General features: G+C 40.6%; 1 protein-coding gene across 2 annotated transcripts in view; it reads left to right on the plus strand.

Annotated features, from left to right (window-relative positions):
- The first annotated feature begins 750 nt into the window (after positions 1-750).
- SOS1 (SOS Ras/Rac guanine nucleotide exchange factor 1) overlaps positions 751-15,765 on the plus strand; it is a 157,337-nt gene continuing 142,322 nt past the window's right edge. Inside the window, exon 1 of one of the 2 annotated variants that reach the window (XM_060168550.1) lies at positions 751-974. In XM_060168550.1, the coding sequence (XP_060024533.1) occupies positions 888-974 (87 nt within the window). In that variant the 5' untranslated portion in view covers positions 751-887. The remainder of the gene's footprint in view (positions 975-15,765) is intronic. The other variant, XM_060168551.1, reaches the window with a different exon arrangement.

Raw genomic sequence — 15,765 nt, forward strand, 5'->3', positions numbered from 1 at the left:
GGGACTCCGAGAGAGGGGTGGGATCCTTCTCGGCCCAACCACACAATGGGGGCCGCTTCACCGTAGCTCGCACCGCACCCCGCAGGCCCCACTCGGCCGGGGGTTCGACCGCTCGGGGCCCTGGCGCTCCTCCCCCTGCAGCCCTCGGGGGCGCAGCCACAGCCCGGCCGGGAGCCCTCCCTCGCTCTCTCGCGCTTCCCTCCTCCTTGGCTGGGGAGCCGGAAAACCCGGAGCGAACCGGCCCTGCCCGGCGACGCATGCTCAGTAGCAGGCAGGTTCAGTTCGCTAGTAGGAAGCTCTAGCGCTACACCGGCGTCGGCGGCGGCCGCGGCGGCACCTCAGGCAGCCGGATTCCCCAACAACGACCTCGGGCCTTTCCCCTCCCCCGGTACACCCCGCGCCCAGCTCCGCCCCACCCCGGGTCACTCGCGTTTCGGGGTCCCTGCCGAGCGGGCGCCGCGGCCGGAGTGTCGGTCCACACGCCCTCCCCCAGCCGCCGGCTCCGCCGCGGGGCCAGGCCGGGCCCGGGAGCGCAGCCCCGGCGGGAGGGCGGGCGGCGACCGCGGCGGAGGGCAACCCGGGGCGGCGCCAGCGGGCCGGGGAGGAGTGGGGGCCCGGCCCCGGGGCGGTGGTGCGGGATGCCACCGCCGCCGCCTCCGGGCTGCGTTCGCTCTTCGCGGCTGGTGTCCGTGTCGGGTGGGTGGCCGGGCGCGGGCTTCGCCACCCAGCTCCCTCTCCGGGGCTAGCCCGGCCGCTCGGCGCCCCGAGGGGGCCGGGCCGTCCGGTGGGGCCGCGGCCCTGTTCCGCGCTAAGAGCTCGCCCTCTCGCGGCTCCCCGGCCCGGCCGCCGCCGCCCCTCTCCCAACCCGGAGGCGCCCCGGGGGCACCATGCAGGCGCAGCAGCTGCCGTACGAGTTTTTCAGCGAGGAGAACGCGCCCAAGTGGCGGGGGCTGCTGGTGCCTGCGCTGAAAAAGGTGAGGAGCGCGCTTCCCGGCTGCAGCCCCCGCGAGGGCGCCGGGCCGGGGCTGGGGAAGGGCTGGGAGGCGGGGCGCGCGCGGAGTCGTCTTTCTTCCCGGTCTCACCGCCTCCCAGAAAGGACGGCGCACACCGAGAGGTTCCCTCACACCCGCTGGCTCTCCGTGTTGACATTAACCCGGTGTGGTGTGTGGGAAGGCCGCAGGGAGCCTGAGAGAGTTTGTCCGAAGAATCCAACCGCTGAGAGCTTATTGCCCCTGCCCCTGGTTCAGAGACGAGAGTTGGAGGAGCCTCCGTTTTCAGTGGAGGTCAAAGCAGGCCACTTTTCCGCCTTCTCGGTCCTCTCCCCGAGCTGCTGTCAGCCTCCGGTTTTAGGTGTCCAGTCTGCTTGTCTAAGTGGGCTCCAGAATGCTCTGGCCATAATGCTTGCTCTAAGTAATTGCAGAGCTCGCCTGCCAGCAGGAACAGGGCCTGCTTTGCTCGCCCTCTGTAATCACTCTTCATTCCCCTGAATTCCCCGACTCCTCCGATTCACAGGGGCGGGTGCACATGCCACTGGCCTTCCTTCCTTCCTTCCTTGCTTTCCTTCCTTCCCTTCCCTTTCTCTCTTTCTTTCTCTCTCTTTTTCTCTCCCTCCCCGCCCCCCACGTCTCTCTTTTCTCTCTCAAAGTCTTGGTACTGTCATTCGGTTTGTTGATTAGAAATTTTAACATTTCTGTGTTTCTTCGAGTTTGCCACATTGTTATCTAAACTTATATATCCCGTGATCTGTACTTTTACACGTTTTAGTATAATTAGGAAGTGTAGTTACATTTTCAGAGCTTCTGAAGCAACGTTGTGACTTAATAATACACTAAAACATCAGCAACTGATCTCTGAATGAATATTAAAAACTGTCAGATTATTTTGTTTCCCTTTTACCTCTTATAAATATAGGGATAGCTTTACTCTTTTAATAGTGTTTCTAAAGCCCCGTTTCTTGTTGCTCGAAGAATGTTTCATGTTATCTGATTTTAAAATATTTTTATTCCTCACTGAGAGTTGAGATTATAGTGTACCTTTTCTTTTAAACATTTATACTTTAAAAAAACCTGTGTTTTAAGAGGTATCTGATATTTCTCAAAGGCCAGCAACTTTTACTTTCCCTTTTGCGATGTTCTCCCTCTCCCCCTCTTGGTAGCTCACAATGGAACCTATTTGGTTTGTTAGTAGAAATTGCTCATATATTTCAAATATAAGTTACTGACTTTTTTGCTCAGGTATCTGACTAGTCACAGATATCTCTGTGATAATTGTTTTCTAAGAAAACCAAATCTTTGCCATATGCCTTACCTGCTTTATTCATTAGAAATCCTGTCAGGCTCTCTGTTTACTTTTGCTTTACCTGCTAGCTTGCCATCTTAGGTTGTAATAGAAGGGGAGTAGGAAGTCTCAGTGATGCTAGAGGCAGGTATCCTGACCAGGGTGGGGAAGAGACAAAAATTATTGACAATATATAAAAGAACTAATAAAGCACTATCAGTTTGGGGCTGTTTTGCTTGGAAGCAAGCAGTTCCTATCCCATGGGAGTCACCATGAAACCCTGTCAGTTGAGGCTCCTATGAGATAGTGAAAAGAGCACTGGAGGATTTAGCAGACCAGATCTAACTCTTCCACACTGGTGGCCCATGCTGAAATCTGTCCACAAAAGCATTTTTTTTGGCTGGCATAGTGTTGTTTTATTTTTAATGTAATCAGATGCCAGTATTTTCAAATGGGAGATATTACATAAAATCTGAATTTTGAGCTTTTCTTGGAGAATAGGAAGATCTCTCCACATTGGGCCAGCATTCAAGCAAGGCAGTAAGCTGCTGGAGCTGAGTAAATGGCTGCCTTCTTTAGACAAGGCATCTGTCTAAGATTTTCCACAGTCCCCACCAGTCCTCTTTGCTTATTTATATAAACCCGGTTTGACTTTAAGCAGAGATACCCTTGCTTGACAGTAGAAGTGATGGGAGAAGGTGGAAGTGTACACAGTCTCGCTGATGTGTGAGATTCTCCCAATTCGTATATAAAATACGCACTAAAGATGATTTTAAGCCACCAAAGACAGGTTGAAAATATATTTGGTAGCTCAAAACCTGCATTTTCATCTGCTTGTTAGACATTTCCTGTGGATATCTCCATATCTTCTTTTCGACTTATTGTACTGTTTGCAGATGCATCAGCTTGTGTTATCTAACCTGAGGCTCTTTGAACATCCAGGTTTTCTTCACCTGCACGGCCTTTTGCCTGGCCTAACACCACTCATCTTCTGGACTCTCTAGACCTCAGATCTTTTCTCAGATCCTCAGGCCTGAGTTGGATAGTCTTTCTTTCAATCTAAATATTCTTTTAGCACCCTAGCCTAGCACTTAACAATGAATTTTAAGTTCCTATTTTTTTCCTGTTTACGTTCCCCACCCCAGCCAGATTGGATGGTCTTTGGGAACAGGGACGATATTTTACCCTCGTTTTATCCTCCATGTATACAGTGCCTGACGCCTGGTTGGCACTTAAATTTGAATGAAAGGGTAGGGAAAACCCAAACAAAACGATCAGCTCCCTCCCTTTCACCTATTAAAAAAGAATTCTTCTTGATCTATTAGCTGTATTATTTTATTTGACTGGTTCAAAACTTTGGAGTCATCTCTGATGACTTAGTACTGCCCACACCCAGTCAGAGCCTGTAGCTTCATTCCCCTTGACATGTTCTTTTAATCTATTCCCCCTACTCCCACTGCTCTTGAGTCCCCTTTCCCAGACTACTGCTGTAGCCTCTTTACTGAGTTCACTGCCTCTCACCTCTCCTTTATCTATTTTTCAAATTTCAGAAGTTATGGGACACTTCTGAATGTGTCACACTCTTGTTCAGAACCGTTGATGTCTTTTGAGGGCATAGAATGAAGTGTGTATTCTTTGGAATAAACTTGATAGTGATCTGTGGTCTGGCTTCATCCTGCTTTTCTGGATGGATTGCTTACCATAGTCTTTCATATACTTTATGCTTCAGCCAGACTGGACTACTACTTTTCCTGAAAAGCCCCAGAAGGTCTCAATATATCTGTTAGTCTAAGTCCTACCTTATCTATTGCATAAGCATATTGTGCCTACTGCAGACCAAGTATTGCTCTCAGCACTAAGGATTAAAAGGTAATTGACATCATCCAGAAATGACTAAGTTCGAATATGATGGGAAGTGGCAGAAGATGAGTTTGGAGAGGAAACTGATTTATAGAGAACTTTTTGTATGTTAAGCTAAGGAGTATGAATTTTATCTTGAGGGGATAGATGGCATTGAGGAATTTTAAATAGGGGAGTAACATAAAATTTCAATTTTAGAAAATCCACTTTGGCCATAGAATAGAAAATGGATTGGAGAATAATGAGACCCAAGGTAAGGAGAAAAGTTAGAAGAAGGCTAGGGTTAATAGTCCAGCCAAGAGATGATATGCATTTGAATTAGGATGGAAGTGTGGAGATGGATTTTACTTGAGAGATGTTTAAAATGCAGAATTGACAGGATCTAGTAACTCACTGATTGATTGGGGGAAATGGTAAGAGTAGGAGGATTCTTAAGTTTCTGGTTTGAGTGCCTTTAGTCAGGATAGAGAATGTAGGAGGAGAACCTGCTGGGGTGGAAAGAGTGGCATTATAAGATGAGTTTTGAACTTGTTGATTTAAAAGTCATTTTGGGTTATCCAGGTGGACTTGTCAAACTGGCAACTGGTTGTTGGTATCTGGTGAAACAGATTTGGGACTTCCAGGTGTGTGAGTAGAGCCATGAGAATAGACAAAGCTTATATCCTATGAAAGACTTACACGTGAATGTTCATGGCAGTTCTGTTCAGCAGAAAATTGGAAACAACCCAAATGTCCATCAGCAGGTGAATTAATAAACAAATTGTGATATAGTCATACATTGGAATACTTCTCAGCAGTAAAAAGGAATGAACTATTGATATACAAGACAACGTTGCTTAATCTCAAAATAAGCTGAATGAAAGAAGCCGAAGAAACTGCCCCCTGCCCCCTCAAAAAACACCACAGTATATACTATAAATTTCTAGAAAATGCATCCACAGTGACAAAAAGCAAGTCAGTAGTTATTTTGGGGGGCAGGCTTTTATGTTCATTTGTCTTGATTGTACCAGTAGTTTCAGGAGAGTATACATATATTAAAATTTAACGGATTATACAGCTCAGATATGTGCAATTTATTGTATGTTAATTGTACCTCAAAGAAGGTGTTAAAGTAGGTGAGGCCACCCACTGAAAATGATTAGAGATAAGAATGAAATAAGGCTGGCATCAGAACTGGGGAAATAGAATGGACAATGGAGTGTAGGGGAAGAGCAGAGGGAAAGGCATGAGTAAAGGAGATTAAGAAGGAAAGAAAGAAGGGACCCTAGTGTCTGAGAAGCTGAGAATGGAAGGAGTTTCAAGAAAAGTGTCATTAACTGTATCAGGCTATAGAAAAGTCAAATAAGGGGCCTGAAAAGTGTTAGTTAGATTTGACAGCTTAGGGGTCACTTATGTCCAAGCAGTTTCGGTGTGAGAATAGAAGATGGAAGAGCATAGAAAAAGAATAGCAAGAACAGATGAGTTTCTTCAGATTTTTTTTTCCCCCTAGAAGCTTGGAAATGAAGGGAAAAGAGATACTTCTGTGACAAGAAGGGGGTTCAAGTTGGGGAAGACACTTGTTTTTTATTTGAAGGTGATGGAAACTTGTTTATGTTAGGAGGCTTTGGGGAAGGAGCTGATAGAGAATGCTAGTGAAGATACTGAACAAGATGAGCTCAGGAACACAGCAGTGGGATTTGCCTTGAATTATTTGCCAGGTACTATTTTAAGTGCCTTGCATGTGTTCTCTTATTCTCACAGTATACTGTTATTGTCTCTATTTTATAAGAGAGAAAACTGAGGTTTGGAAAGTATAACTTGGTTACAGAGTCTGCATTTTTAAGCAGTACTGATGATGATCTGCTACCTCTGGCAGGAGTGATGACATCCTTTCTTCTGAGGTGGGAGGAGGTGAGATAAAATGGGTTTGTAGGTTGGGGAGCAGGTAGTTCATGCTCGGTAGCCACTATGTTCATGATGGAATGAAAGGCAAGATCCTTTACATAGAGTGAGGAAAGAGAAATGAGTAAGGAGTTTAAGAAGCATAATCCAGTTTTGGAATTGCTGCTGTGGAGTCTGGAGAAGGAGCCAACCAGTGAATTAGAAAGGAATTGCTCAGCAGTGCTGAGTGTGGAAGTTATAAATTTGGAGTAGCATTCATTGGTCTAGTGGTTGTGAGATTTTCCTCGGGCAGCACTCATCAGTTTAGGTAAATGGGTAGAGAAGGGTAGTTGGTTGCAGGTGGCTGCAGTAGAGACGAAGAGAATAGAGATATTACAGATGATTGGAAGTGAAGCTATAAGAGACATAATGGAGGTGTAAATGAGAGCTCCATGGATTAGAAATCTCAATGAGTTAGAAAAGGGTAATGGGAGCAGGTAAGGAATTATTTTACAGTTTACACCTGGATTTTATAATTTACATTTTACTGTTTGCTTTATCACATGCCTATTCATCCACCAATACAACTTACGTTTTGATGGATTTCAAAGTAAGTTTTGGACATCGGTACACTTTACCCCTAAATACTTCAGCATGTATGTCATTAACTTAGAGTTCAGTATTTGTTTGCAGTTCTTTTTGTTTTTTAGGTAAAATTTACATATAATGGAATACACAAATGTTAATTGTACCATTTAATGAATTTTGGCAAATCAGTAACAACCTAAGCCTCTACCAAGATATCGAACATAACTATCACTCCTGAAATTTCCCTCATGTGCCTTCTCAGTCAGTTCCTGCTCCCAGCCTCCAGAAGCAACTGCTCTTCTGATCTTCTATCATCCTACCATAGGTTAATATTATCTGTTCTAGGATATCATATAAATAGAATCGTACAGTATATATTTTTGGAAAGGCTTTTGAGATTGTGTTTATGAAGAATTCATTCCTTTTTTCTCTCATATGAACATGTCAAAAGTTTATCAAGTGGATGTATATCAGGGACGTTTCCAGTTTGGGGCCATTATGAATAAAGCTGCCATGAATGTTCTTATACAGGTTGTGTTGTAGAAATGTTTTCATTTCTCTAGGGTAAATATCAGGAGAAATGGCTCATAGAGTAAGTGTCCGCTAGTTTTATAAGAAACTCCCAGACCTTTTCTCAAAGTGGTTGTACCATTTTATGTTCCCACCAACAATGTATGAGAGTTCCAGTTGCTCTACATTCTTGCCAGTACTCAGTGTTATTAGTCTTTTATTTTTTTTATTTTTTTAGTCTTTAATTGTAGTTGTTGTGGTGGGTGTGTAGTGGTATCTCATTGTGGGTTTTGTTTTTTTTTTGCGGTACGCGGGCCTCTCACTGTTGTGGCCTCTCCCGTTGCGGAGCACAGGCTCCAGACGCGCAGGCTCAGTAGTTGTGGCTCATGGGCCTAGCCGCTCCGCGGCATGTGGGATCTTCCTGGACCGGGGCACGAACCCGTGTCCCCTGCATCAGCAGGCAGATTCTCAACCACTGCGCCACCAGGGAAGTCCTCATTGTGGTTTTAATTTGCTATATCCTGATGACTAATGATATTGAGCACTCTTTCTTGTTCTTGTAGGTTATTTGTATATCTTCTTTTGGGCAGTGTCTGTGTAAATCTGCTGCCCATTTAAAAAATTGAGCTGTTTTTCTTTACAGTATTGAGTTGTGGGAGTTCTTTGTATATCCTGGTTAACTGTCCTTTATCAGATATATGTTTCATGAATATTTTCTTCTAGCCCGTGGCTTGTCTATTCATTTTCCTAATGGTGTTTTTTGATGAACCCGAGTTTTTAATATTGATGGAGTCAAATTTATCAGGTTTTTTTTCTTTTAAGGTTATTGTGCCCTGTCCCAGAACCCCTTGCCTGCCACCAAGTCATGAAGACATGGTCCTAATGCTATTTTCTAAAAGCTTTATAGTTTTAGCTTTTACATAATCTGTGGTCCATTTCAAATTAATTGTGTATGATACAAGGTAAGAATTGAGATTCATTTTTTTTATGCTTGTATCTAGTTATTTTAGAACTATTTGTCAAAGGGACTTTCCTTTCCCTGTTGGATTCTGTTGTTGTTTTTGTGAAAATTAATGAATATATATTATATATTAATGTAAATGTATATTTAAATATGTAATATATATAAAATATATATATATTTTTAGACTCTCCATTCTGTTCCATTGATGTTTTGTTTATCTTTACCCGAATACCACACTATTGATTACTGTAGATTTATGGTAAGTCTTAAAGTTAGGTAGTGTAAGTCCTCCTTCTTTTAAAATATTTATTGTTTCTAGGTTTTGCATTTCAATATAAATTTTGAACCATTCTGTCAATTTCTACCAAAAAATCTTGGTGAGATTTTAATTGTAATTGCATTGAATCTGTAGATAACTAGGGAGGATTGACATCTTAACAATAGCAAATCTTTGGATTCATGAATGTAGTATAGGTCTCCATTTATTTAGACTTTTAAATTTCTCTCAGAAACACTTTAAGTGTAGAAGTCTTACATGTCTTTGGTTATGTTTAATCTGAAATATTTTGCTTTTTGATGCTATTGTAAATTGTTTCAAAATTTTATTTTCCAGTTGTTTGCTACAAGTATATAAACAATAGGTGAAAATTTGGAGAGCAATAAAGAGAAGTTGCAGGGTAACACATGTGCCCAGGCCTAGAGAGAATTTAGTCCAAATGGGAGATGAAGGAGAGAGACTTCTAAGGGGAAAGAGAGAGGGAATTGCAGAAATTTTATATTGCTATCATTTGGAAGTCCTTAAATATGCATCGAGTCCTTCAGTATGCCGAAAATGCATGAAAAAGAAAGGCATTATGAAACTCAAAAAAGTTGTTTAATAAAGATGATATGTCTGAATAAAAAACAAAAGCATGTAGCTGACTTTTGTATATTGATTTGTATCCTTTGACCTTGCTCGTAGTTGTTTTGTAGACTTTATAGAATTTTCTACATAATTATGTCATATGCAAATAGAGTCTTATATTTATTTCTTTTTCTTATTTTACTGACTAGGACTTCCATTACAGTGTTGAATCAAAGTAGGGAGAGTGCTCATCCTGCCTTGTTCTCATTCTTAAGGGAAAAGCATGTCTTATTTCACCATTAAGGTTGATGTTAGTTTTCATTGATGCTCTTTATCAGATTGAGGATTTCCCCTTCCACTTGTAGTTTTCTGAGAGTTTTGGGGTTTTCTAAAATCACAAATGGATACTGAAGTTTGTCAAATGATTTTTCTGTGTCTCTTAAAATAATCATAAGGTTTTTCTCCTTTATTCTGTCAGTATTATGGTAAATCACCTTAATTGATTTTGAATGTTAACCTACATTTCCTGGATAAGCCATAGCAGATAGTATTTTATTGATTTCCTGCTTTGTGTCAGTATTCTAGGCACTATGCTTGGTACTTTACATACTTATCTCTGTTCTACCCATTGACTTCTCAAGGTGGTGATTTTTACAGCTGAGTTTTACAGATGAGGAAATGGATCCTCAGGCAAATTGCTCAAGATCTTGTGACTAATGAGTAGAATCAAGATTTGAACTTATGTCTGTTTAGCTTCAGAGACAACTCTTTCCACTGTACTGTGTTTCTTCCTTTGAGTAGGCAGTATAATACAGACAATGGTGTTCTAATTGTCCTGCACCTTAGGTTTTAGGGAAGCAGTGTCTTAGGAGGGAAGGAGGCTGAATGAAGAGGGTTTTGAAACTCCTTGAGTTAGGCTGAGAAGCTTAACTCTTCTACATATTGGGGCTCTGTGTAGAATTGCATTTGACAAAAGGATTCTGCTGTATAAAAAAGTAATGATTTTAAAGGTGGTAGTTAATGAAAAGACAGCATAGACCATAAAGGAAAGGGCTGAGAAGTAATGGTCTTGGGATGGCAATAGGAAGCTAGGAGACTATCCTTGTATGTTTATATTTGGGAGTGAAGGAAGTGACATTTTAGTGGAAGTGGGAGTTAGCCAGGTGAGGATGAGGAGGAAGTGTGTTCCAAGGGTTTGTGGTCCAAAGAGTCTTTGGAGTCCAAGAGGAGCTCAGCATCTTAGGAATTCTGAGTAGCTGGAGTCTGGAGCGTGGGGACAGGTCTTGTGAACCAAATTGTTTCATTTTATCTTGTGAGCAGTGAGGAACCACTGAAAGGTTTTAAGCAGGATATTGATAATAAGATATGAATTTTGAAGGATCACTGTCTGCTCTGTGGAGCCTGGATTAAATGGCAGCAGAACTGTAGGCAGGAAGGTAGGTTAGGGGACTTTTGCAGCAATTCATGGAAGGGATGATGGTGGTCTTGACTAGGGCAGTAGCTGTGGGGATAAAGAAAAGTGGACATATTTTATTTTTATTTATTTATTTTTGGCTGCATTGGGTCTTCGTTGCTGCGCGTGGGCTTTCTCTAGTTGTGGTGAGCGGGGGCTACTCTTCGTTGCAGTGCACGGGCTTCTCATTGCGGTGGCTTCTCTTGTTGTGGAGCGCGGACTCTAGGCGCACGGGCTTCAGTAGTTGCGGCATGCGGGCTCAGTAGTTGTGGTTTGCGGGCTCTAGAGCGCAGGCTCAGTAGTTGTGGCTCACGGGCTTAGTTGCTCCGCGGACTGTGGGATCTTCCCCAACCAGGGCTCGAACCTGTGTCCCCTGCACTGGCAGGTGGATTCTTAGCCACTGCACCACCAGGGAAGTAGTGGACAGAGTTTAGATTTAGAGGTAGATTGGTAGTTGAATGACAGGGTAGTGAGAGGAGTCAAAGCTGATTCCCAGGATTCTGGCATAGGAGTCTAAGTGGTAATGGTGATGAAAGGGGGGATACTGGGAGAGGAACACCTTTGGAGGGGAACTAGGAAACCATCAGTACTCTGGGAATGAGAAGGTGTGAGGGAATTGTGATAGGAGGAATTTACACATTGTGGGTAGTCAAGCGTGCAAGCATGGAAGGGATCTTTGTTGGATTGTCCTTATTAATTACAGGCAGGTACAACCTGAAGGCCCTGATGATATCTTTCAATGTACATTTCAAATACCATCTCTACAAAGGCTTTCTACTACAATTCCATCCCCTAAATAGAATGAATCTCTTAATTTCTTTAGTACTTTATACTTCAATTTTAGTACTTAATGATAATCTGCCCTTTAAAGTTTGTTTGTATCTGTGGCTTCTCTCCTCCACTATATTGGGAGCTATTTGAGAGCACGATAGGATCCTACTCACCTTTGTATTCCCTGTAATGCTTAGCATATTTCTCATGTATAGCAGGTGCTCAGTACATATGTTGAATTGTATGAAGTTCTGATCTTGTCCCCTCAAGAATATACTTACTAAGGAGTTAGCTGAGATCTTTACCAGTCAAAAGGCATTGGAATTGTCATGTTTGGTGTATCCTATTTTAGCAAATAGGGAAACAAATAATTCATTTGAAATGGCAAAATAGAAAAAAACAGTCTAATGCTGCAAGGGAGAAGCAGATGCCAAGATGGGATTAAGCATGCAAGAAATTTATTAGGAGAAGTACTTGTGAGAGAAAATGAGGACAGAGGCAAGGAGAGTTGTCAGACTGATGTAAGTCTGACTCCAAGTGAAGGAGAGAGGTAAGGAAGGAAGTCTGGGTGAAAGTGTCGTAGTTCTAAGGAAGTTCACCAAGACCTCAGAAGTCCTTGAGCCAAAGTTGCCTATCACAAAAATTCCTCATCTCCCAGGACTAGGGCTGCCTTAGTATGCCTATGGTGCTCTTTGCCTGGCAGCAGCCAGTTGAGAAGTGTGGCCTCCATGCACAGTGATGGATTTCAGAGTGCAGCAGCTGGGGCCCACAGTCAAGTATTTCCCCTGGAGTCAGAGATCTGAGAGGCTCATTCTCATAGCCAGCCAGGGTCATGTCTGTGGCTATAAATTGCCTGATTTGGGAGAATTTAATTACAGTATTCCCTCAGTTAAAGTGGTAATTTGTTCCCCCCAAACCCCTTATGCTTTAAGAAAAATATACCTTAGGATGAGTTCTAAAAGTCAAAACTTAATTGTCATTGATATTAATAGTACACAGTTTGCTTTAGTAGTTATCAAATAAAGTTTGCATTTCATATTCAAGTTTATTTCATAATTAAACCTTTAATGTACCAAACCACAAACAAAGCAGTAAAGATGAAAGAAAACAATGCAAACGATACCTGTATTATTACTGTATGAACTAGTGAGCCAGGAGCACTTCAGGCACTTCAGCAGTACCTTGAGTAGTCCAGCCGTCCAGTTATGAAGATGAGTGCTTGTTGACTTTCCTTTCTACACTGAGCTGCCTCCGGCAGACAAACACAAATCAGTAAAAGAAATTACTCATAAAGTCAGATTCTGGAAATCTCCCATTGGAGTTGGGGAAGGGAGCATACACTGGAGAAAAGAGGTAATTTAAAGTTTTGGTTTTATGGACCCTGAATTACTCATATTATTTTTAAAGTAGGTATTTTAAAATTGTAATGGGAAGATGATTTTGAAAAGAGTTTTCAAAATTTTCCTGCTGATTTTGACTGGTTTGGTTTTATTCACCAAATTTGTTGAGTATTTATTGTATGGCAAACATTATGGACAATTAAAAAATGAAACATAATTGTTGCTTTTATGAAACTTGTATATGGTGGTAAAAAGAAAATCTGTAATCTTCCCATATGGGTTAAAACACTCCAGTCCTAGTGTACAGAAAGTTTGGTTCAGGGTTAAAAATAAAAATTTAAAAAATAGATAAAAAATAAATAAGTCTTGGAATTAAAAAAAAGTTGAGTTTTAAATTAAAGACTTTTTGTAATAAGCTAACTTAAATTCCAGTTATTCTTTTATAATTCCTGAAACAAACTTTTCCCTTTCTATATAGACAAGTCCCATTTTCTATTTTACTTATAATCTAAACCATTTGCAAGTAAATTGATTTCTGTGTATGGCTCAGTAGTTTGTAATGGAATGCACTTACTGATAATTGCATTCACAGCTGTTTTGTTTAAGGACTTTGATAGGATTCTGATTTCTGTCCATATGTTTAATAACTTTTTCTCTTATTTATTGTGGTAAAAAAATATATGTAAAAAAATTAATCATTTTAACCATTTCTAAGTGTAAATTCAGTGCCAAAAACTGCATGCATAAGGTTGTGCAACCATCACCACTATCTATTTCCAAAACTTTTCATCACCTCAAACAGAAACTCTGTGCATATTAAGCAATAACTCCTAACTTCCCCCTCCCCCAGCCCCTGGTAACCTCTAATCTACTTTCTGATTTTATGAATTTGCCTATTCCAGATATTTCATGTAAGTGGAATCATACAATATTTGTCCTTTTGTGTATGATTTATTTTAGTTAGCATAATGTCTCATCCATATTGTATCAGAATTTAATTCCTTTTTAAGGCTGAATAATATTTCATTGCGTGTGTATACCACATTTTGTTTATTCATTCCTCTGTTCATGGACACTTGGGTTGTTTCTACCTTTTGGCTATTGTGAGTAATGCTACAGTGAACATTGGTATACAAGTATTTGTTTGAGTTCCCGTTTTCAATTCTTTTGGGTATATACCTGGAAGTGGAATTGCTGGGTCACTTGGTAATGCTATGTTTAAGTTTTTGAGGCACTGTCATACTGCTTTCTACAGCAGTCACATGATTTTACATTCCTACCAGCAATGTGCAAAGGTTCCAGTTTCTCCACGTCGTCACTTATATGTTATTTTCTGTTTTTTTTTTTTTTTTTTAATTGCCATCCTAGTTGATGTGAAATGATACCTCATTGTGTTTTGGTTTGTATTTCCCTAATGACTAATAATGTTGAGCATCTTTTCATGTTCTTAACGGCGGTTTGTATATCTTCCATGGAGAAATGTCTGTTCAAGTCCATTGCCTATTTTAAAAATTAGGTTGTTTGTGTTTTTGTTGTTAAGTGTTAGGGCATCGTTGTATATTCTTGATATTAGACCCTTATCCGCTATATGATTTGTAAATATTTTCTCCCATTAAAACACAACCAAAAAACTGTCTTTTCAGTTTCTTGATAATGTCCTTTGCACAAAAGTTTTAAATTTTGATGAAATTCAGTTTATCTATTTTTTTCTTTCATTGTTTGTGCTTTTGGTGTCATATCTGAGAATCCTTTGCAAAATCCAAGATCATGAAGATTTACCCCTAAGTTTTCTTCTAAGAAATTTATGTTTTAGCTCTTATATTTAGGTCATTGATCCTTCTGGGGTTAAATTTTGTATTTGGTGTGAGTTAGGTGGAACTCACACCGAATACATGTGGAAATCTGTGGAAAATTCATTTCCACAGATGTGGAAATGAATTCATCCTTTTGCATATAGAAATCTGGTTGTTCCAGCACCATTTGTGGAAGAGATTGATCCTTTCCCACTGAATAGACTTGGCATCATTGTCAAAAATCAATTGACCGTAGATGTATAGATTTATTTCTGGACTCTCTATTCTATTCCATTGGTCTATGAGTCTGTGTTTATGGCAGTACCACACTGTTTTGATTACTGTAGCATAGCATAGTAAGTTTTGAAATTAAGAAGTGGAGTCCTACAACTTCGTTTTTCTTTTTTATGATTGTTTTGGCTATTCAGCAATTCCGTATGAATTTGAGAATTGGCATTTCCATTTCTGCAAAAAAGGCTATTGGAGTTTGATAGAAGTTGCATTGAATCTGTCGATTATTTTGGTTAGTATTGGCATCTTAATATAAAGTCTTCCTACCCATGAACACAGGATGTCTCTCCATTTATTTAGGTCTTCTTTAATTTTCTTCAGCAATATATTGTAGTTTTCAGGGTAAAATACTTCCACCTCTTTGGGTAAATCCATTCCTAGGTATTTTATTCTTTTAGATGCTATTATTCTTTTAGTTGCTAAATGGAATTACAGTCCTAATTTCCTTTTCAGATTGTACCTTGTAGGTGTAAAACACAACAGCTTTTTGTGTGTTGATTTTTGTTCTGCAACTTTGCTAAATTAATTTACTAGCTCTGGTAACTTTCTTATGGATTCTTCAGGACTTTTCTACATATAGGATAATGTCATCTGCAAATAAAAATAGTTTTCTTCCTTTCCATTTGGATGCCTTTTATTTCTTTTTCTTGTTTGATTGCTCTGGCTAGAACATCTAGTACAGTTTTGAATAGCAGTGGTAAAGTGGGCATCCTAGTCTTATTCCTGATCTTGGGGTGAAAGCTTTCAGTTTAGCTGTGGGTTTTTCATAGATGCCCTTTGTCATGTTGAGGAAGTTCCCATCTATTTCTAGTTTTAGGAGTGTTTTTATCATGAAAGGATGTTGGGTTTTGTCAAATGCCTTTTCTGAGTTAATTGAGTGATCATGTGTGTTTTCCTTTATCCTATTAATGTCTATTATATTGATTTTTTTTAAAATGTTGAATTGCTTCTGCATTCTTGGGATAAATCCCAGTTGGTCAAGGTGCTGTTTTAATATGCTGTTGGATTCAATTTGCTAGTATTCTGTTAAGAATTTTTGCATCTATACTCATAAAGCATATCGGTCTGTAATTTTCTCATGGTGTCTTTATCTGCCTTTGGTATTAAGGTAATGCTGGCTTCACAGAATGAGTTAAGAACTGTTCCTTCTTCTGTTTTTTTGGAATTCTTCACATGTTGGGTAAAATTCACCAGTGCTGCTGTCTGGTCCTGCA

Source organism: Lagenorhynchus albirostris, chromosome 13 (assembly GCF_949774975.1).
Source record: "Lagenorhynchus albirostris chromosome 13, mLagAlb1.1, whole genome shotgun sequence".
NCBI classification, from domain to species: Eukaryota; Metazoa; Chordata; class Mammalia; order Artiodactyla; family Delphinidae; genus Lagenorhynchus; species Lagenorhynchus albirostris.